General features: G+C 32.6%; 1 protein-coding gene and 1 non-coding gene across 15 annotated transcripts in view; both read left to right on the forward strand.

Moving 5' to 3' along the window:
• Positions 1 to 19,057, forward strand: part of ADGRL3 (adhesion G protein-coupled receptor L3) — an 846,536-nt gene that overhangs the window by 765,190 nt on the left and 62,289 nt on the right. For 8 of the 14 annotated variants that reach the window (XM_047719412.1, XM_047719414.1, XM_047719403.1 and 5 more), the window contains 2 exons: positions 10,401 to 10,569; positions 18,333 to 18,458. In XM_047719412.1, coding sequence (XP_047575368.1) covers positions 10,401 to 10,569; positions 18,333 to 18,458 — 295 coding nt within the window. Of the gene's footprint in view, positions 1 to 7,818; positions 7,846 to 10,400; positions 10,570 to 18,332; positions 18,459 to 19,057 lie in introns of all 14 variants that reach the window. The other 6 variants (XM_047719410.1, XM_047719413.1, XM_047719415.1 and 3 more) reach the window with 1 other exon arrangement.
• LOC125094533 (U6 spliceosomal RNA) lies at positions 800 to 906 on the forward strand. Its single transcript, XR_007125556.1, has one exon. It is a non-coding gene; the product is annotated as a U6 spliceosomal RNA (small nuclear RNA).

Genomic DNA, 19,057 nt, shown 5'->3' on the forward strand with positions numbered 1-19,057 from the left:
ATAATAATTCTTTCTAACTGATAAGAACTATAGACTACTCTTTACTTGGTTCCATTTAACTCTGTAAAGATCCTAGTGAGGTTATTTTACTCATTGTGGTGGTGAGTAAACCAAAGCTTATGGAGGTTACCTTACTTGTCCACCATTAAATGCAACTGGTCTGCTTTCTGTTGTATTCCAGTGCCTCCCTTGGTTCCATTTATTGGAATCTTTAGTAAGTACAGACATGTTTTAAATACTCGGTTGTGCTTTTTTTTTTTTTTTTATGTTTTAGTTGTTCTTACAAGCAGTTTATAATAAGGTGTTTATTCACAGAAGGGGTATGATGAATGTTTCTATTACAAGTTGTTGAAACAAGAGGTGATGATACCATATGGTATGAGAAAGAGTATAACAGCAATTCAACCTGTCAAAACACATTTGGGAAGAATACAGAAAAGTTATTAATTCCCCGAGTTATTTTACTTAAATGTTTGTGCATCTTCTAAGTTAAAAAAAGAAATCCTGAAAGTATGTAATGTACTCTTTAAAGAATTTCATCTCCTTGCATTGCAATGACCAAATTTGGTCAGCCCGGTAGTCACATGTTCTAAAGAATCAATAAATTCTAAGATTCTGTGTGAATCTAAAAAACACTGGCCCTCGGTTAGTAAAGCAGGAAACATTGTGGTTTTCATTATAAGTATCAATAAAGAACAGATTTTAACTTGTTGCTCATATTTTACGGATCTTGAGATACTACTGATGAGAGTCACAGTTTTCACTGATTACAAGAAAAAAATTATTAAAAAGAAATACAGTGCTCACTTCAGCAGCACATATACTAAAATTGGAAAGATACAGAGAAGATTAACAGGATTCCTGCACAAGTATGACATACAAATTCATGAAACATTCCATATTAAAAAAAATGAAAAAAGAAATGAAAGAAAAATTTCTTTTTATATAGATATCATTTATTTCCTCTTTCCTATTCAAGGTTTAAAATTTTTCAAAAAATCATAAAAAGTATTAATGGAGTCCAATTTTAGAACATATATCTCTTTAGTGACTTTTCATGAACACCTCACATATGATTTTATGTCTTTTAATACAAATGATTTCATTTAGTGAGACTGCCATTCCTTAGTGCACTTTTTGACACTGAGGATACAACATACTTACAAACTAAACTTAACTTTCTCATGTAATTCAGAGAACTCTGGGTTTCTACGTTAATGTTCATTGGGAATCCAGATACATTCCATTTCAATTGAAAATGTAAAAATTCATAGTATTTACTAAGCCCAAAGAAATATTTAAATAAAACGTTGTAAAAACTGAGGCTTTTTTAAAGGTAAAATTAAGGGTCAGTTCAAGAGAGTCAGTGACTCCCTCACCCCCTTTGGATTTCTACTCAAATATGAATTTCCAAAACACTTAAAAGGAGCCCTAACGTAGCACTGTGTTTGTAATTTTTTCTCTTTGGCCCATTTTTTGAGGGCAGAAGGTCAGTATATAATAGTAATTATAACAGCAGGTATTTGTAATAGTTTTGTATATTAAAAATTTGTATATTTGCATTTTTGTGTGTGTTAACTAGTGCCAAGCCCTTTTATTTAATATACACAACAGCCCTATGAAAAAAAGTTCTGTGTGTATCCCCATTTCACATGGGGAGGATATGTGAAAGGAATGTGAGGATAAGTGAGGTTAAAGAATTAGCTGAAGGTTGCTGAGTTGGTAAAAGACTCAGCTGGCCTTCAAACTCAGGTAAGCTGATTCACAAGTCCAGGCTTTCAGTTACTATGATATATAGATATACCTCACTTTTCAGAAGTTTTCACTAAGCCACTTCACTTTTACAAAAGGCCTACGCTGTAACTGTTTTCGTTAACTGAAAAAAAAAAAAAAACCTGAAGAGGATTTTTGCCTGTATGGGGGGAAAAAAAAGGCAAAAAGCGAAAATAGCATTCAGCATTTGTTTTGCAGGGAGCTGTTATGGAAGGAAGCAGTGCACATCCTGAGCAACAGGAGTAGTCCTGTCAGGCTCTTTCCTTGGGAACTATACTCAGCATCTCAGCATCAAGTCACCATAAGTTTGCCTTGTGTCTGTGAGCATCTGTGCTTTATCTCAATTTATTTTGTGCATCTGTTAGCAAGATGTGTCCTAAGATATTAGAAAAGCCTAGAAGAGGGGTGCCTGGCTGGCTCAGTTAGAAAAGAATGCAACTCTTGATCTCAGGATTGTGAGTTCAGATCCCACAATGGGTGCAGAGATTGCAAAAAAAATATAAGTAAACCTAAAAAAAAAGCCCAAGAGAGATTATTTTAGGGATCTAGAAATGCTAAAAAAATTTTACATATTAATTAATGTAACTGCTTTATTCCATAACACCTATTCATAGGAACACTCTACTCTTGGATTGTGGGGAAAACCTATACTATCTTTCATACATTAAAATTAATAAATTATCATAGGGTGATATTATTTGCTTTCACTGTAGGATTCCAAAATTTGAGATCTTATTTGCAAGAAACCTACCAAGTCATTTTTACAAATCTGGATGGAGATACTAAATTGTAATAAGATTGTAGCTGTCTATGTATAATATAATAGTTCATTTTTATTCTCATAATTGATATCCTTAATTTCTTTCATATATAAATTAATTTTTGACCATATTATATTGAGTTCTAAAAATTTGCATAACATTGAGTTGTGAAGATAATATAATTAAAGTTTTATCATTCATTGATATCATATTTATTGATCCTGATTTATTATACTCAGTTCTATTTAATTTCAGACTTACCCAATTCATCAGCAGTGTGAAATCTGTGGTTAAAAATTTAATATTGGTGGATGCTCTCAAATCTGCAATATTATTATAGGGACATTGAGGCATGGGAATGAAAATGTTCATGACATATTCTGAGCTACTTATTTTATTTATTTGGTTCATTTCATTCTTTTCCTAATAAATATTATATGAACAAAACGCACCAATATAGCTTTTAGTAGTAATACTTTAATAGCAATAAAATCCACAGTTGAAATATAATCATCTTCTCTACTGTTGATAATTTCTACATTTATGTTATATGAAGTTCGTATTTTTGTAAGAATTTTTATATCTTTAATACTTAGTGACTTAAACGTATGACCATAATGAAACATTATTCATATTTTACTCAGAAATGTTGCATTATATTCTAGATGACTTTTCTTTAATTTTCCTAAAGGAGTTAAGAGTGAGAATTGAATGTAATTCTTGGATAGTATAGTCCCACTAATATAAAATACATTTGAAAGAAATATAAAACAGTCATGATTTTTATCCTGAGTGTTACAAATTGATTAAGCATTTTTAACACAGTAAGGTATAAATAGGAAATACTTAGATCTTTCTCTGATCACTACTCTGAGTTATGCTGTCTTAAATATTCTTTAACCATTGGGTAGCAGATCTTTTAATGTTGTCTTAGGTGTTGCTACTTGGCCAGGTTATTGTGATTTTTAAGTGTCTGATCCATTTAAAAATGTGAATAACATATGACATTTAAAACATTCTTCCCCCGTTGCCTGCTAACATTTGCTGCTGGGGAATTAGTGCAAGTAGAGGTGTTACTTTTCTTCCTCTCTCCACTATTTCATTTATTCTGTGAACATTGTAGTCTTAAAAGGCCTTGTCCTTCCAATTCTGCTTTTAAAGACTGGGCTCCCTGGATTGGGAGTTTGGCAAAGTAGCATCTCAAAGATCACTTCTAGGTGAAGTCCGTTAGTTTGCATTGCCGTCAGCTTCTTATAGAACATGAGGAACTACAGCCTGTCCATCCTTAGTTGAGAACTGATTAAGCGACAATAAGGAAAGCCTCACTACAGATGCTGAAGTATTTATTATTACTGGTTTTTTTTCTTCTATGAAGAAAGAAGAATACATTTTAATTTCAGAAATTCACTGACATTAACCTTATCATTCCTATGGTAGCCCAAACCAAATTCAAGGGGAAATGTCTTTATTCCTTTGATAGAATTAGTATTATACCAAATTCAAGGGGAAATGTCTTTATTCCTTTGTTAGAATTAGTTTTATACCAGGGAAAGTAAATTCAGCTACATACTGAACCTGGAAATATTGGGGTACTAATCAGTATATTCAGGTACACCGTGATAGCTCTTTCTCACTGTTAGACAGACGGTTCAATTATCAACAATTAATTAACTACCCAACAATTCCAGAGGATCACAGAATATATTCATATTGGTAGGATGAATGGGATAAATGTTGATGGGATCTACAATTCTGCCTAAGCCATTCATTTTCCTGAACATGCTGCGACATAATGACTATATCTTTTGGCTTGGATATTATATATATATGCCTTGCATTGCCCCATCTTCCTTCACACCAAACCTTACCTATCCCCCTGCTTTAAAAAAAATTCTATATGTAAATATAATAGAAGGGAAAGTTTTACATTATTCAACTTATCTTCTTTATATCTTGAATTTTAGATATTTCCGTCAAAAATTATGTCCAAAAACAATTCTATTTTGAACTCTTGAAACAGAGAAATAATATCCTATAGCTAACTTGATTCATTCATGTTTTTCTATCCATTCATCATCTGTCTATGCTGATGTACTTATTATGAATTATGAATCTTTATATCACAGTATTATTAGTATGTATAAGTTAATGGTTTGGCTATCAAACCTATCCTCTTGAAGATGTATTTTGAGCTAAGTTTCCATGGAGCTGGATTTTAATAGTCCTTTTGTGTGCTTTGAAATTGTTATAGAATATATAAATATATGCATAATTATTATCAATCTAAGCAGAGACCCCTAAAATTCTTATCTTGATTCTAAAGATCACTTTTTAAGATAATTTTGACATTAATATTTAAAGCTTTCAATTTTATGTTAGTTGAATAAAATAAGATAAAATGTTTGACAAAAGGAAAATATTTGCTAAAGAAATAAAATTCCTTTTTTAAATTTGTTCCTTAAAAAATTGTACTTACAGGGTATTTTACTTCATTTTCAGAACATCACCACTTACAAGATAACCTGAAACTTCCCATTAACATCTGCCCAGAGCATCTTAGACCTTTGTGTCCAAATTTTTATAAAATCTTAAAATAACTGCAGTGAAATCCTTTTAGTCATACAATCTGGGATGAGATTTTGTTTCAATAGACTATCTTTGGTAAATCAGAATGAAAATTATTCAGCTTTGAGACTAGTTCTATAGATATATTTTTTAAGTGAATCAATAACAAATAACTTTGCCACCATAACTGCTGGCAACATTACTATCAATTTAACTTGAATTTAGTGGAGAGACTTTATAAAACTAGATTCTCTAAGCCAACAGAAGATCTGACAAAATGATGGAAGGCACTGCCATATTATAGGTAATCTTCAGTGATCCTTAGATTCTGAATTATTATATATTATTTATGATATTCTGGGAACAAAATTAATGAGTGGTTCTTTGTCATGGATTTCTATATTAAATATGAACTGGTAATTCTTATAGCTAAAAGAGACGTATTACATGCTTTCCTAATTATTGCATGGGCTAAGCTGCTGTAAAAGAAAATATTCTAAAATATAGTAGCTCAAATTGGTTATATAAACTTGGTTTTAATCTAATACCATGGCTCCACATCAAAAGCAGCTTCCATTTCTGGGTCTGAGGCTCTGTTGTCATTTTCTCCTAAGAAAGGGGAAGGAAAAAAAATGGTCAAGAGGAGCCCTATTCCAGTCCTTTAATTGGCAAGACCCAGAAATGTCACAATTCACTTCTGTTCACATCCCAGTGGACACTACTTAAACGCATGGCTATAGTTAACTGTAAGTGAGGCTGGAATTACAGTCTTTGTTATTGAGTGGAACAACTGGCGTTTTCCCACAACTGCCCACAAAAACTGCTGAATTGTACCCTTTTTTTGCTATTTCACATTAATGGCAAAACATCTCACTCCAGCAATTACAGTACAAGTTTTGTATTTTCTTTTTTGAAACATTTAGATAGCTCAGTACAATTTTGTACAGCATGTTTGGACATGTTCCTATAGGCTAACCTTTGGAACTTTCTTTACTCGATATCCTACTATATACAAATTAAGATAGAAATAGTTATTCCAGTCATGAACTTGGAGTAACAGATGGAATAGACTGATGCAATGGGAATGCAGATGATGAAATAAATATCATTCTATGATATTCTATAACTTTTCAATATTGATGTAAGTACAAGATTTTCTTTCTAGGAACACTTCACAACTGTTATATATGAGCAATTCTTAGAAATTCTCCTCTGTTTACCTTTCACACATCCATGGCATTATTTAAATATCACTTGAAATTCCATTTTCTGGCTTAAAACCCTCTTTGAATGTCCTAGTCTAGCGACGTCCAGTAGAACTTTCTGTGAACACAGAAATGTTCTAGAACTACACTGTCCAATATGACAGCTACTGAAGCTTTTGAGTGCTTGTAATGTGACTGGTGTGACTAAGGAACTGAATTTTAAACTTTATTTCATTTTAAAGAATTTAAATTTAAATAAGCCCATGGGCCAGTAGCCACCATATTAGACAGCACAGTTAGTCATTCCCTGCTCCATTTACAAGCCCATATCTGCCACATTTATTTTGCTGCATAATATTGCTCCTGAAGTGTCCTCAAATGAATTTAACTACTCAACATCTATTATTTAGTGGTTTATTCTTCGGGTGAGAGATTCTATCTTTTCAGCGCAACTTTACTCATGCTTTAAATAGTCTAACAATAACAATATAATCTTTACTGTACATAAAACGTGTCAGGCATTGTTCTAAGCACTTTATACATAATATATAATTTCATTATAATTATCACCACTTCATAGTTGTATGAACCGACGCATCCATGGGTTAACTAATTTGTTGCCTTTAGCTAGTTAAGTGACTGATCGAGGATGTGAATTCCAGGCCAACTGTTTTAAATCCCAGGCGCTCCTTCCATTCTTTACTCTTTCGTCATTTTGTAGAGTGAGGTTTCTCTTCAGTAGTTCTCTTTATTCAAAAATACATCATATTTGGGGTCTAAGAGCTCTATTTGTGTATGTGTAATATTAGAAACTATTGCCCCTAGCAAGAAGGAAGAGAAAAGAACAGTTTCCCTTCCTTTCTGTTCTACAAAATAAATTAGTTAATGTAAGTGATAATGAACAGATGCTGTATGTTTGCTTCTATTACTACAAAATATTATTCAGATTTTTTTTCATAGTACACTAACAGAAGGAATTTTAAAGTAGTCAGGATCGATTATTTTCAAAAGGCTATAGTGTTCAGATTTAACTCAGGTCAATCATCTGCAAGTTAAAATTACTTAGAAATGAACTGTCCATAATTAAGTAATCTTACCTACTAATATTACAGAATAAGGATACCTTTAGGTGACATGAAATCTGTCATTTTAAGTATGCCCCCAAGCCTTTTCCAGATTGCTCATAAGATTTCTCATTCTCTGGAGAAATGCGATCTCTAAGAAATAAATGTCTCTGTCAAGTCACAAGTAATATGAGCTCATGATGAAAAAATGGAATTTTTTAGTCTCATAAGGGATATTGCAGTATTGTAAAATTGATTTTATTTCTTGTTATGTGAGTTCTCATGGTCATTTTAGGATTTACCTTCTGAATAAAAAGGGAAGGTTATGATGCTTTTTAGGGAGGTGGGGTACAGAGGCCTTTGGGGACCAGGAGAATATTTTTCATATGAAATCTTTGTCATAAAATGCTAATGTTGGTGTTCTTGTCTTTATGTCTATGCATTCTTTAGCTATGAGGATAACAGACCCTTCATCAAGTAAGAATGACCTGAATGGCTGATAAATTCCATTTATCAGTGTGGTCCCATGAACCAGCTGTCAGATCAGTACTGAAAAATCATTAGAGCCTCTGTCATTCACATTGAGGCAGAAGAGCAAACTGTGCAGGAAAATAATCAGGCGTACAACTCGTATGCAGAATAAATATGCTGCAGGTGTATTGCCAAAAACAAATTGTGCTTCACCTCTTTTAATTGGGTATCACCTGAAATCAGTGCCACACTCATAGCAACCTCATGTGGTACAGACTTGCTTCGCTTTGAATAGCCTTCTCCTTTCATTGTGATGCGTTCCTCTGTGCCTCATATGTCGTCATTTCTGTTGTTTGTTTGGACATCGCTCATCCAAAATTATTTTGTGACTTAGCCGTGTATCTTCCGAATGATCCTAGGAGTACGAAGCTACCCAATTGCAGTGGATATTAATGAATTTCTATTTTCAATATTCAAAAAGGGAAAAAAAAAGTCTCCTTCACAAATTCAATTCGACGTATGGAAAATTACCTTTCAATTTTGACACATCACTTGATTAATGACCTGTTTATGAATACATCTTTTAAATTTCTAAAACAAAGCTACAAGTCTGTACTAATCTAATAAGAAAACACTCAAATGTTGATATTTGAGCTTTTTTCTTTTATATGTTTTAAAATTATGTGTCCTGCCACAATAAACTTAAGATTGGGGCAACCTATAGGTGACCTTACTCTAGACTTTCAGTTTGTTCTTCTGGTGAAGAGTCCTTTGTTTTCATTTTCTCCAATGACATTTCACTTACTTCTTCATGCTCTTGCTTATATATTTTTTCTTTAGAAATTGGGCTCATTGTAGTTTTTATATCATTAACTCTTGGGCCCATCACGTGCTTTCCAGTGGATACTAGCTGACTTGAGTATTTTATTCTATCATTTTATTTCTAAATTCAAATAGCAATTTTGCCTTGATTTAATGGTATTCTTTCCATTTTTCCTTTTTCCAATGCCTGTAAGAATCTGAGAGCTTTATCTTGAGAGTTCCCATATTTTTCAGTTAAGTTATAGAAAAAATATTAATATCTAAGATATTTTCTGATTCATATAAGCAAACATGCCACATACAATGGCAAGCTTCCTTTAGGGATTCTTCGTTCAACAACATTAATGTTTTTAAATTGAACATGTTAAATTTAAGGGATATTCGAATAGGCAATATAATAGCTGATGGTTATAGAAGAAAAACAGTAAATAGTCATGATGAATTTTAATAAGAATTTAATACTAATTGACTACTTTGGGACCATATCTTTCTTAAGACATAGTGCTCTCTGAAAACTTTACACAACCCAGCTTTGGATTTGGTGAATACGTGTGTGGTTTCTTTTAACCCCTTCATTTTGCAAGTTTCAATCCCCATAAATATTTCTTCCTTAGACAATGCAAGTGGCTGAGTATGGTCTGCTGAAAAGAAATATTTACTCTTTCAAGGAAGGTGTGCTGGGAAAGGAAAGGGTGGGTTCATGAGTATATAGAGATCTAGCCTGGTTTGGTCCTATTCTCCTATATACTTAGAAGGATTCCATTTTCACTTACTGGATTCCCATTTATTGGCAAGATTCACTTTATGTTGATAGTCAATACAGAACACACAGCCACAAATATATGGACTTTTGTCACCCATTGATTACTATTGCGAATGGCAGCTGGAGGAAACTAAGGGAATGGAGAGTGAGAATTGTCTTCCATTCTAGCCTACTTTGTTCATACCACTCCATCCCATCCTCAGCTTCATTCTCTCCCTCAAGTTTACAGACCCTTCCAAGTGATGAAGGTGCCCTGAGCTTTTAAGCTTCTTTTCAGCAAAGCTGCCAGTTGCCTGATTTTCAAAGTCTAGTCCAACTTAACCTAGAAGACAGCAATCCGAAGGCCAAGACAACACAGATTGTGATCTAGAGTCGAACAATTTTTTCCATCCCCTGTATCACACTTGTTTTACATAACTATGGAATCAGACAAATAGAACTTTTAAAAATTCATACATATATTCCATATACTTCTTCCTTCGAATCCAAACTCTTTTTTTGTCAGTAAGCACTAAAATTTTTATGGAAAAAGAGGAAATTTGGAAAAATGGGGTAAAAGTGTATCAGATGAAGTACTAATGGAGAGAGTCCAATCAAACAAATGTTATCATAACAATGAAGCCAGTGGAAACTAACATAGTTTTATAGACTTTTCCCCCTTGCCATTCACCATAATTACATCTCCATATCATTTGCATATGTGCTGCAAATACATGAATAATTTAATAGTACAAATCTGCTTTTGCTTAAATGAATTTCTGTGTTCATAACATTCTCATTCATGTATATCTCCTCAAGTTTGAAAACTTGTAGTCCCCATTAAAATCTTAAAGTTACTTATACCACCTGTCCTACATTTTCTGTCAATAAAACTTACCGTAACATTTTTTTCAGTGTCAGTATTGTTGACATGATATGATTGTGTTAATTAAAGACCAATCATTTGATAACCCTTAATTTTCTTTTCTCTCTACAGGTCATGGGTTATAGGTGCAATAGCTCTTCTCTGCCTATTAGGATTGACCTGGGCCTTCGGACTCATGTATATTAATGAAAGCACAGTCATCATGGCGTATCTCTTCACTATATTCAATTCTCTACAGGGAATGTTTATATTCATTTTCCATTGTGTCCTACAAAAGAAGGTAAGCAAAAATTCTCTATTCAAAATAGGAAAGCAACCATAACATAAATCATTCCTGATGTTTTTGTCTCTAAGAAATAAATATATCACTTCATTAATTTTATCTTTACAATAGCAAGACAAAACACACAAAACAGAAGCATAATAGTTGGTAAATGTGTTTAACAGCAAAAAAAAAAAATCAGAGTATTTTCTGATTTGAATAATAAACAAAAATTATACTCTTGTAGGCTTGACCTTATAGTCTTTAATATTTTTATTGATAGACACATGGAATTTATGTATTAGAAATAGCATTTCTAAGATGTTATGGAGCTGTGGGGTGGATATATATATATATATATGCATAGGAAATATATATTTTTCTCTTTTTCTTTAAAAAAAGTTCATATGTACTGGAAAATATGAATTAATGATAATATTTATGGTTTTTAAATGAATGATGACATACTTAGTAAGGGTCTCTGTACTTATCTTTAAAAGCATCTTTTATAAAATCTATGAGTTCGATGACTAGGATGCAATATTTAATTTTTCATGCTGGTCTATTTTTGTGATTTTTCACATTTACAAGGACCTAAAATATTCATTTTTAAAGTTAATTTAGCCACTAAATACTTTCATTGCATTTTTTAGAAATTTCAAGATTGATTTTCTCATCTTATAATTTTTAACTCTATTAAAAATGTGGCCATTAGAGTTCCAATCACATAGACTCCTGAGCCAAGACTGTCTGGGTCTAAATCCTAGCTTCTCTGTTTAAAAGCTTATATGACTTTGGGCAAGTTAATTAACCTGCTCATGCCCCAGTTTCTTCATGTGTAACATGGAGGTAATAAAAATAATTATGAGATATTGAGAGGTGGCTCTGAAAGTGAAATGTCAAAATGTGAAAATTTCTTCTAAGAGAGAAACAACACTTAAAATTTTTCTTTGGGAAACCAAAAAAAAAAAAAAAAAAGAGTAAAATATCTGTGTCTGTGATTTTTGATTTGAAAGACTCATAGGACCTAAAACAATACTTGAGACAGGTATCCACGTGTTCCGTTTCAGTTGTATGTGGTGGTAGATATAAAAAATGTGTTGACATAATCATAAATAAGGCTAGAATAGTAATGATGACTGAGGCCTATAAATGTGGGTTACAGAAAAGTAAAGAGGTTGTAAGGGAATGGATGGATTCTAACCTATTGAATGAGAATTAATTTAGAAAAGAGGTTATATTTACAATGGATGAATCTTCCCAAATATTTAGTGCACACCTCCCCTAAAATTGCAGTTGCTTAACCGCAAAATACTTATTATTTTTTTTTTTTTTACTTATGTCCCAACTGATGGTGGTATCTCATGGAAGGACACAGACTGATGAAGTCTTAGCCAACCTTGGTATATGATTTCCATAGTCATCTTGAGTATTGACACCGAGCAGGCAGTCTGAGAAAGAGGGGATCTTGTGTACAAGGTCTGAAAGAGGCTTCCATCACTTCTACTCACCTTCCATCAGATAGGACACTATCAGTGGTACCACCTGAACTGCAAGGAAGACTAGAAAACATAGTCTAGCTTTTTTACCTCGGAAAGATGAGGAATTAGGTGTTATAAACAGCTAGCAGCCTACCACATTTGAGGGACGTAAAGAGTAGGACATGTGAATAATGACTAGGAATAGAGATGGAAAAAGAAGTGTCCAAGGAACAAAATCAGGATCAAGATGATATACTGAATTAAAGATAGGAGAAAATGTCCAAAAGTAGACAGCAGCCAATATCATAAAACTTTTTGGAGAAGTGAGGGAGACTACGCATTTGGGGAAAAAAATCTTCCAGATTTTGATAGAAGAAAGACATAACTGGTTGTCAAAAGAAATATATATAAAAAGATGAGAGCGAAATTGAAGATTAAGGGAAAAAGTAGCATTGTCTGTATAAATAAGGGACTATTGGGCCATTAAGCAATTTTAACATCTTCAAGTATAGTGAACCAGATTTACCTATTATTTTTATTTTAATCATTAACTAGAAATTTGGGCTAACAAAATTTTAAATTTTAATGTTATATAGAAATTTTCTTTAAAGCAGAAAATACTTTTTGTATTTTATATGTTAATTATTTTGATTTTGAGTATTTCTATTAGCCAATATCTTTTAGGTTTTCCCAATAATTATTTTTATTTTTCTTATCTTACAAACATACATGGCTGGTATAACTAGGGATTGCTTTTGATATACAGGAAAAGGTATTAAGCCTCAGGATCTAAAACCAAGTCTTGAGTTTTTAGTATATTTAACATACGTGAAAATTTTTTTTTAAATACATATCATCAAGCTCAATTTTGTGATTCATTAGAACAGATTTCAGCAAACAACAGGTCATGGGTCAAATATGTCTAGCTGCCTTTGATTTTTACAGTCAGTCAGCCAAGAATGGTTTTTATATTTTTAAGTGGTTACATTTAAAATATAAAATTAAGTATATAAATAACATCCTTAGTTGCCTCTTGGTTGACAGAGCCTGAATATTGACTATCTGCCCCTTCATGAAAAAATTTACCAATCCCTGCTTTAGAAGCTTACTTTTATGATTTATAATAATGAATAATAAGCATATTATTCTTTCATTCATCTTATGTTTTGAATTTTCTAATTTTGGTGGCATTTTTATTGGGTGTCAAGAACATGGCCAACATTAGGAAATATAGAAAACATGGAATTGTTTACCTTTATCCTTACAAAACAGACAATTTTGTTTAAAATTGTAGAAATGTCTTAGGAGATTTTTCTTTTATTCCTTTATTTAAATTGAGATATAAGTGACATATAATATTGTGTAAGTTTAAGCCCTACAGTGTGTTAATTTGGTACACATTTATTATAAAATGATTACCACCATAATATTAGCTAATACTTCCATCAACTCGTGGTTACCATTTCTTTTTTTGTGGTGAGAACATTTAAGATCTCTCTTAGCAACTTTCAAGTATGTAATACAGGTTTGTTTACTATAATTATCCTCCTGTACATTAGTGCCTTAGAACTTACTCTTCTTATAGCTGGAAGTTTGTACCCTTTAGCCAGTATCCTCCCAATTCCTTTACTCCCAGTCCTGGGTAACCACCATTCAATTCTGGTTCTATGAGTTCAGCTCTTTGCCCAATGAGTGGTATCATACAGTATTTGTCTTTTTCTATCTGACTTATTTCACTTAGCATAATGCCCTCGTTTCATCCATGTTGTCGAAAAGGGCTGGATTTCCTCCTTTCATGGCTGAACAATATTCCATTGTATTTATGTACCACATCTTTTTATTCTATTCACCCATTGATGGACACATGGGTTGTTTCCATGTCTTGGCTATTGTGAATAATGCTGCAGTCAACATGGGAGTGCAGATAGATCTTTGAGATTCTGATTTCATTTCCTGGGGATGTATACCCAGAAGGGAGATTTCTGGATCATATGGCAGTTCTGTTTTTAATTTTATGAGGAAACTCTATACTGCTCTACTAATTTCCATTCCCCTCAACAGTGCACAAGGGCTCCCTTCTCTCCACATCCTCACCAATACTTGTTATCTCTTGTTTTCTTTAATTTTTTCTCGTCTTCTTGATGATAGCCATTCTGTCAGATGTGAAGTGGTATCTCATCGTGGTACTGGTTTGTATTTCCCTGCTCTGTGCTGTTGAGCATCTTTTTATGATGGTCATTTTTATGTTTTCTTAAGAAACAGATCTATTCATTTTCTCTGTCCTTTTGTAATTAGATTGTTTTGGTTTTTTGCTATTGAGTTATATGAGTTCTTTACATATTTTGGATGTGAACCCCTAACAGAAATATGATTTGCAAATGTTTTCTTCATTTTTGTAGATTGCCTTTTCATTTCGTTATTTATTTTGCTATGCACAAGCTTTTTATTTTGATGTAATCCGACTTATTAATTTTTGCTCCTGTTGCTTTTGTTTTTGATGTTATGTTCAAAAATCATTGCTAAGACCAGTGTCTAGGAACTTTTCCCTTATATTTTCTTTTAGGAGTTTTATCCTTTCTGATCAAATGTTTCAGTCCTTAATTCATTTTGAGTCAAGTTTTGTGAGTAGTGTAAGACAGGGTTCAATTTCATCCTTTTGCATGTAGTTATCTGGTTTTCCGAAAACTATTTATTGGAGAGATTGTCCTTTTTCTATCAAGTATTCTTGGCTCCCTCGTCAAATATTAGTTGACAGTAAATGTAAGCATTTATTTTGGGGCTATTTCTGTTCTCTTGGTCTGTGTGTCTATTTGTATAACAACACCATACCGTTTTAATTACTGCAGCTTTGTAGTATAGTTTGAAAGCAAGAAGTGTAATGCCTACAGCTTTGTTTTCTCAGGATTACTTTGGCCTTTGGGGTGTGTGTGTGTGTGTGTGTGTGTGTGTGTGTGTGTGTGTAGTTCTGTACAAATTCTAAGGTTGTTTTTTCTGTATATGTGAAAAATACCATTGAAATTTTGAGAAACTGCATTGAATCTACAGATGGTTTTGGGTAGTATGCACATTTTAACAATCTTAATTCTCTTAAGAAGTTTTTCTTAAGCCATCTGATTGAATTTCCGTAATGTGCCCATGCTGATGTAGTTGCTCATATGTTTTGATTAGAGAAATATGAAATACTCCATTTTGAGATATGTTGCCTTATGGGGGTATTTGTTGATTGATTCAGCTCATTAATAAAAATCCAACTCTGTGTTATCAGTCCTATTCTGAGTGTGGATTGCATGATATGACCAATACCAGTATTTCTACTGGTGACACTAAATTTTATCACCTTTTCTCTTGTTATGCACTCAATTATAAACCTCAGAGGGTATCATAATTATTTCTGATCTGAGAGTATAAAAGAAATGTTCCATTGATAAGGTACAGTTTCTTTCCCATCTTCTATATTCTAGAACAATATTAAAACAATAAGATACCATATCTGATCATGGTAGGATGGATTATCATGCGAAATAGTGGATTAGAATATGCAAATGACTGATCAAATAACTTTTATTTGATATATTCAGAGATACAGTCCATGTTATTTACCTTTTTTCTTTTTAAGACACATGCTTAGCATTTCAAAACTAATCACAGGAAAATAAACTCAGTTAAGATTCAGAAAGTAATGCACCTAAATATGGAATTTGGCATATTTGTCTTGGTTTGCTGGTCTTATATATAACCAGTTCAGAACATTTAACCTTTGTTGGAAAATGAAAATAGTCCACGATGAATTCCTGTGGCTTATACAGTATAGCTGCCTTTGTGACAGGAATGAGAGTGGTTCTCTTTTTCTCTTTCTCTATCTCCCCCTCTTAAAATATTTGTTTAAGTTTAACTCACTTCCTTAAAAAACACTTTCTTTTCTAAGAAGAAAATATGCTCTTGAGTACATTAGGGAAAACAAAGTGGGACATAGGTTATAATCAGCATTTTGGTTCTTGGAAATACTTCATTAATTTTAGAAATGCGACCTCTTATAAAGAGCTTTCTGACCATAGAGCACCTATAAGATGTGGATTTTTTTCACATAGGGCATATTGCCTAATCTTTTCAATCTTTCAGTTTATTTTCATTGCTTAAGCTTTTCAGTGTTCTTATCTGTAAAATGGAGGTAACGATTATTTCCTAAAGTCATTTTGAGGGAGGGACCTAGCATAATTCCTAGGGAATAGCAATTAAAAATTAGAAGCTTTTTCACTCCATACTCCCAATCTCACATATCTATTAGACACACACACAAGTGGGTATCACCTTATTTCTTTTAAAATATAAACAAAATGTGAACTGGCTTTTAAACACTGAATAAAACTAGTATTTCTAATTATTCATAAATGTGCCCATAGAAGAGATTGGTTGGAAAACATATCACTCTAATTTAAAATATATTAATGATTGTAATGTGGTGTTCCAGATCAGAGCAAGTCCTCAAAAGCTGCTCACCCTGTGCGCAATACCTAGAATGCCTTTGTCTCTCTCATCTAGCCTTACTTTCAACTTCATATTCTAACCTGACAGATTCCAACCTATTTTTTGAAGATTCTCTCAGAAATCCTCTTCTCTGAGAAGCCTTCCCGGGCCCCCCTCCTTATTGCCAGCAGGCATGCCTCCTTCATACTTTGGTGGATTGCTGTTCTGATCACAGAATATGCATTTCATATATGTGAATTCTTCAAGCAAACCTGAATGTATTCTGTCTCCAATTCTGCTATATCTTTGGTAGAACAAACCCTCTAATATTAAGATATGGTAGTTTAGTTCTGAATGCTAATATTAATGTATCATTCACACTAACTTTTTTGGTTTTGATTCTAAATATGTCTCTCAAAAAAGCATACATCTATAACTTTGCTTTAAATAAAATTACATTGGGATATTACATTGTCCCAAATTGTGGAAAGGATGAACTCATGTGAATTCAATACGTAAAGAGCTAAGAATGATTATAAAGTCTTTATTTTTTAAGATTTTATTTATATATTTGACAGAGAGAGAGATCACAAGTAGGCAGAGAGGCAGAGAGAGAGAAAGGGGGGAATGCAAGCTTCCTGCTGAGCAGAGAGCCCAATGCGGGGCTTGATCCCAGGACCCTGAGACTGTGACCTGAGTGGAAGACAGAGGCTTTAACCCAATGAGCCACCCAGGCACCCCAAGAATAATATATACAGTGTTATTTATATAATAATATATATAATATTTATATTATATATTGTTTATTTATATTATATTATAATATTTATATATAATATTTACATATAATATATTATATATAAATGATATTTATATATAATAATATATACAGTGTTATTTCATAATGAACATAAATTTGGAATGCATAACCAATAAAATGTCCCAAAATGTGTTTATAGTTGAGGAAGACATAGTTGGGGATTATTTTTGTTGTTGTACATAGTGGAGTATGATTTAGGGCAGTTACTGTTTATTTTTGTATGTCTTGTTTGATTAAAGAGATAGTAATAAAAATTTTAAACATGATAAAAGTTTTCCCAGACTTGTTGATATGTTACCCTGCTTGGAAAAATCAACTAAAAAAAAAAATGTTTATCTCCTTTTTTCCCATGATTTTATACTCCAAGCAGGATTAAGAATTTAATAACGAAAAGCAATCTGTGATTATTGAATAGAATTATTATGATGGAATAAACTTAAAAATATTTTGGATTTTATATTCTGAAGTTATAAATTTAACCTCTTTTAGAGGAAATAAACTTCAGAGAAATATAGATTTAAAGGAAATTTAATCCAACACATTCCGTTTTTCTGTGTTTAAACATTCTTTTTCTCTTTTCTCTTCCTCTCTCTCCCCCTCTCCCCTCCCTTTCTCCATCCCCTCTTCTCTCTGTGGCTTTCTCACTAGACCTCAATTCAAAGAACAATTGGACCAAGGGGCCACTTCAGATCAAATTTATAAGGCTAAAAATAGTGTCTTAAAGAGTCTTAACTTTTTGTTTTTTGAACTAAGAGGTAGTAGTGTTATAGCATAATTGCATGTGTGTGTGCATGGGTGCCTATTTTAAAAGGTTCCATTTATGTGAAATTTTAAGATTGGTGGCTTGGATATCCTTTTATATTATAAAATATGTGCTGAACAGACTTTCTTATATCTGTAGGGCAAGGAAATAATTATATTAATGATCTAAAAATGAAACTCACATACATTTTTATACCATAGTTCCCAGCGGAAATGAATTACGTGCTAACAGAAGTTAATATTTAATTGGCTAGGTACGAAAAGAGTATGGGAAATGCCTGCGAACGCATTGTTGTAGCGGCAAAAGTACAGAGAGTTCCATTGGCTCAGGGAAAACATCTGGTTCTCGAACTCCTGGACGCTACTCCACAGGCTCACAGGTAAATATTTGTTTGTTAAAATGAAATATCTCTTACTTGTATTCTGTCACGAGTTGCTGTCCTTCCTTGATCAAAAATAGTTTGTATCCCAAGTGTTTAACCCATCACATTTGTTGTTCTCTCAGTGTCTCAAATAGGAATGATTATGACAAATAGTCCAAAAACCACATTACAACAAAATTATGAAATTTGGGGTCTTGGTTTGCATAATAATTAATGATTTCAGATTATTCCTAGTTGAATGAATACAGAAAGTGACAAAAGGAATTTGGCATTTTACCCAAACATTCTAAGAAAGTAGTATTTCATATATATGATTTTTAAGGGAATTACCTCTTATAGCCGATGTAGTAACTCTCTATCACATACTGAAAATGAAACTTATACCTACATATAATGGACAATTATTAATAGTTGAATTTTATTTATTATTTCTATAACTTACTGAGTTACAGAGTTGCAAATGAGGGGGAACAGATGTACCAGTTTAGGTGGGTTGAGGTTTCTGAGTGTAGGACTACTAAATTGGCCAATTAGAAATTTGAAGTCTCACGTAATTGTAGGGTATGCCCAGATGACGTTTATAGTGTGAGGCCGTT

The sequence above is a fragment of the Lutra lutra genome, chromosome 2 (genome assembly GCF_902655055.1).
Source record: "Lutra lutra chromosome 2, mLutLut1.2, whole genome shotgun sequence".
Lineage (NCBI taxonomy): Eukaryota > Metazoa > Chordata > Mammalia > Carnivora > Mustelidae > Lutra > Lutra lutra.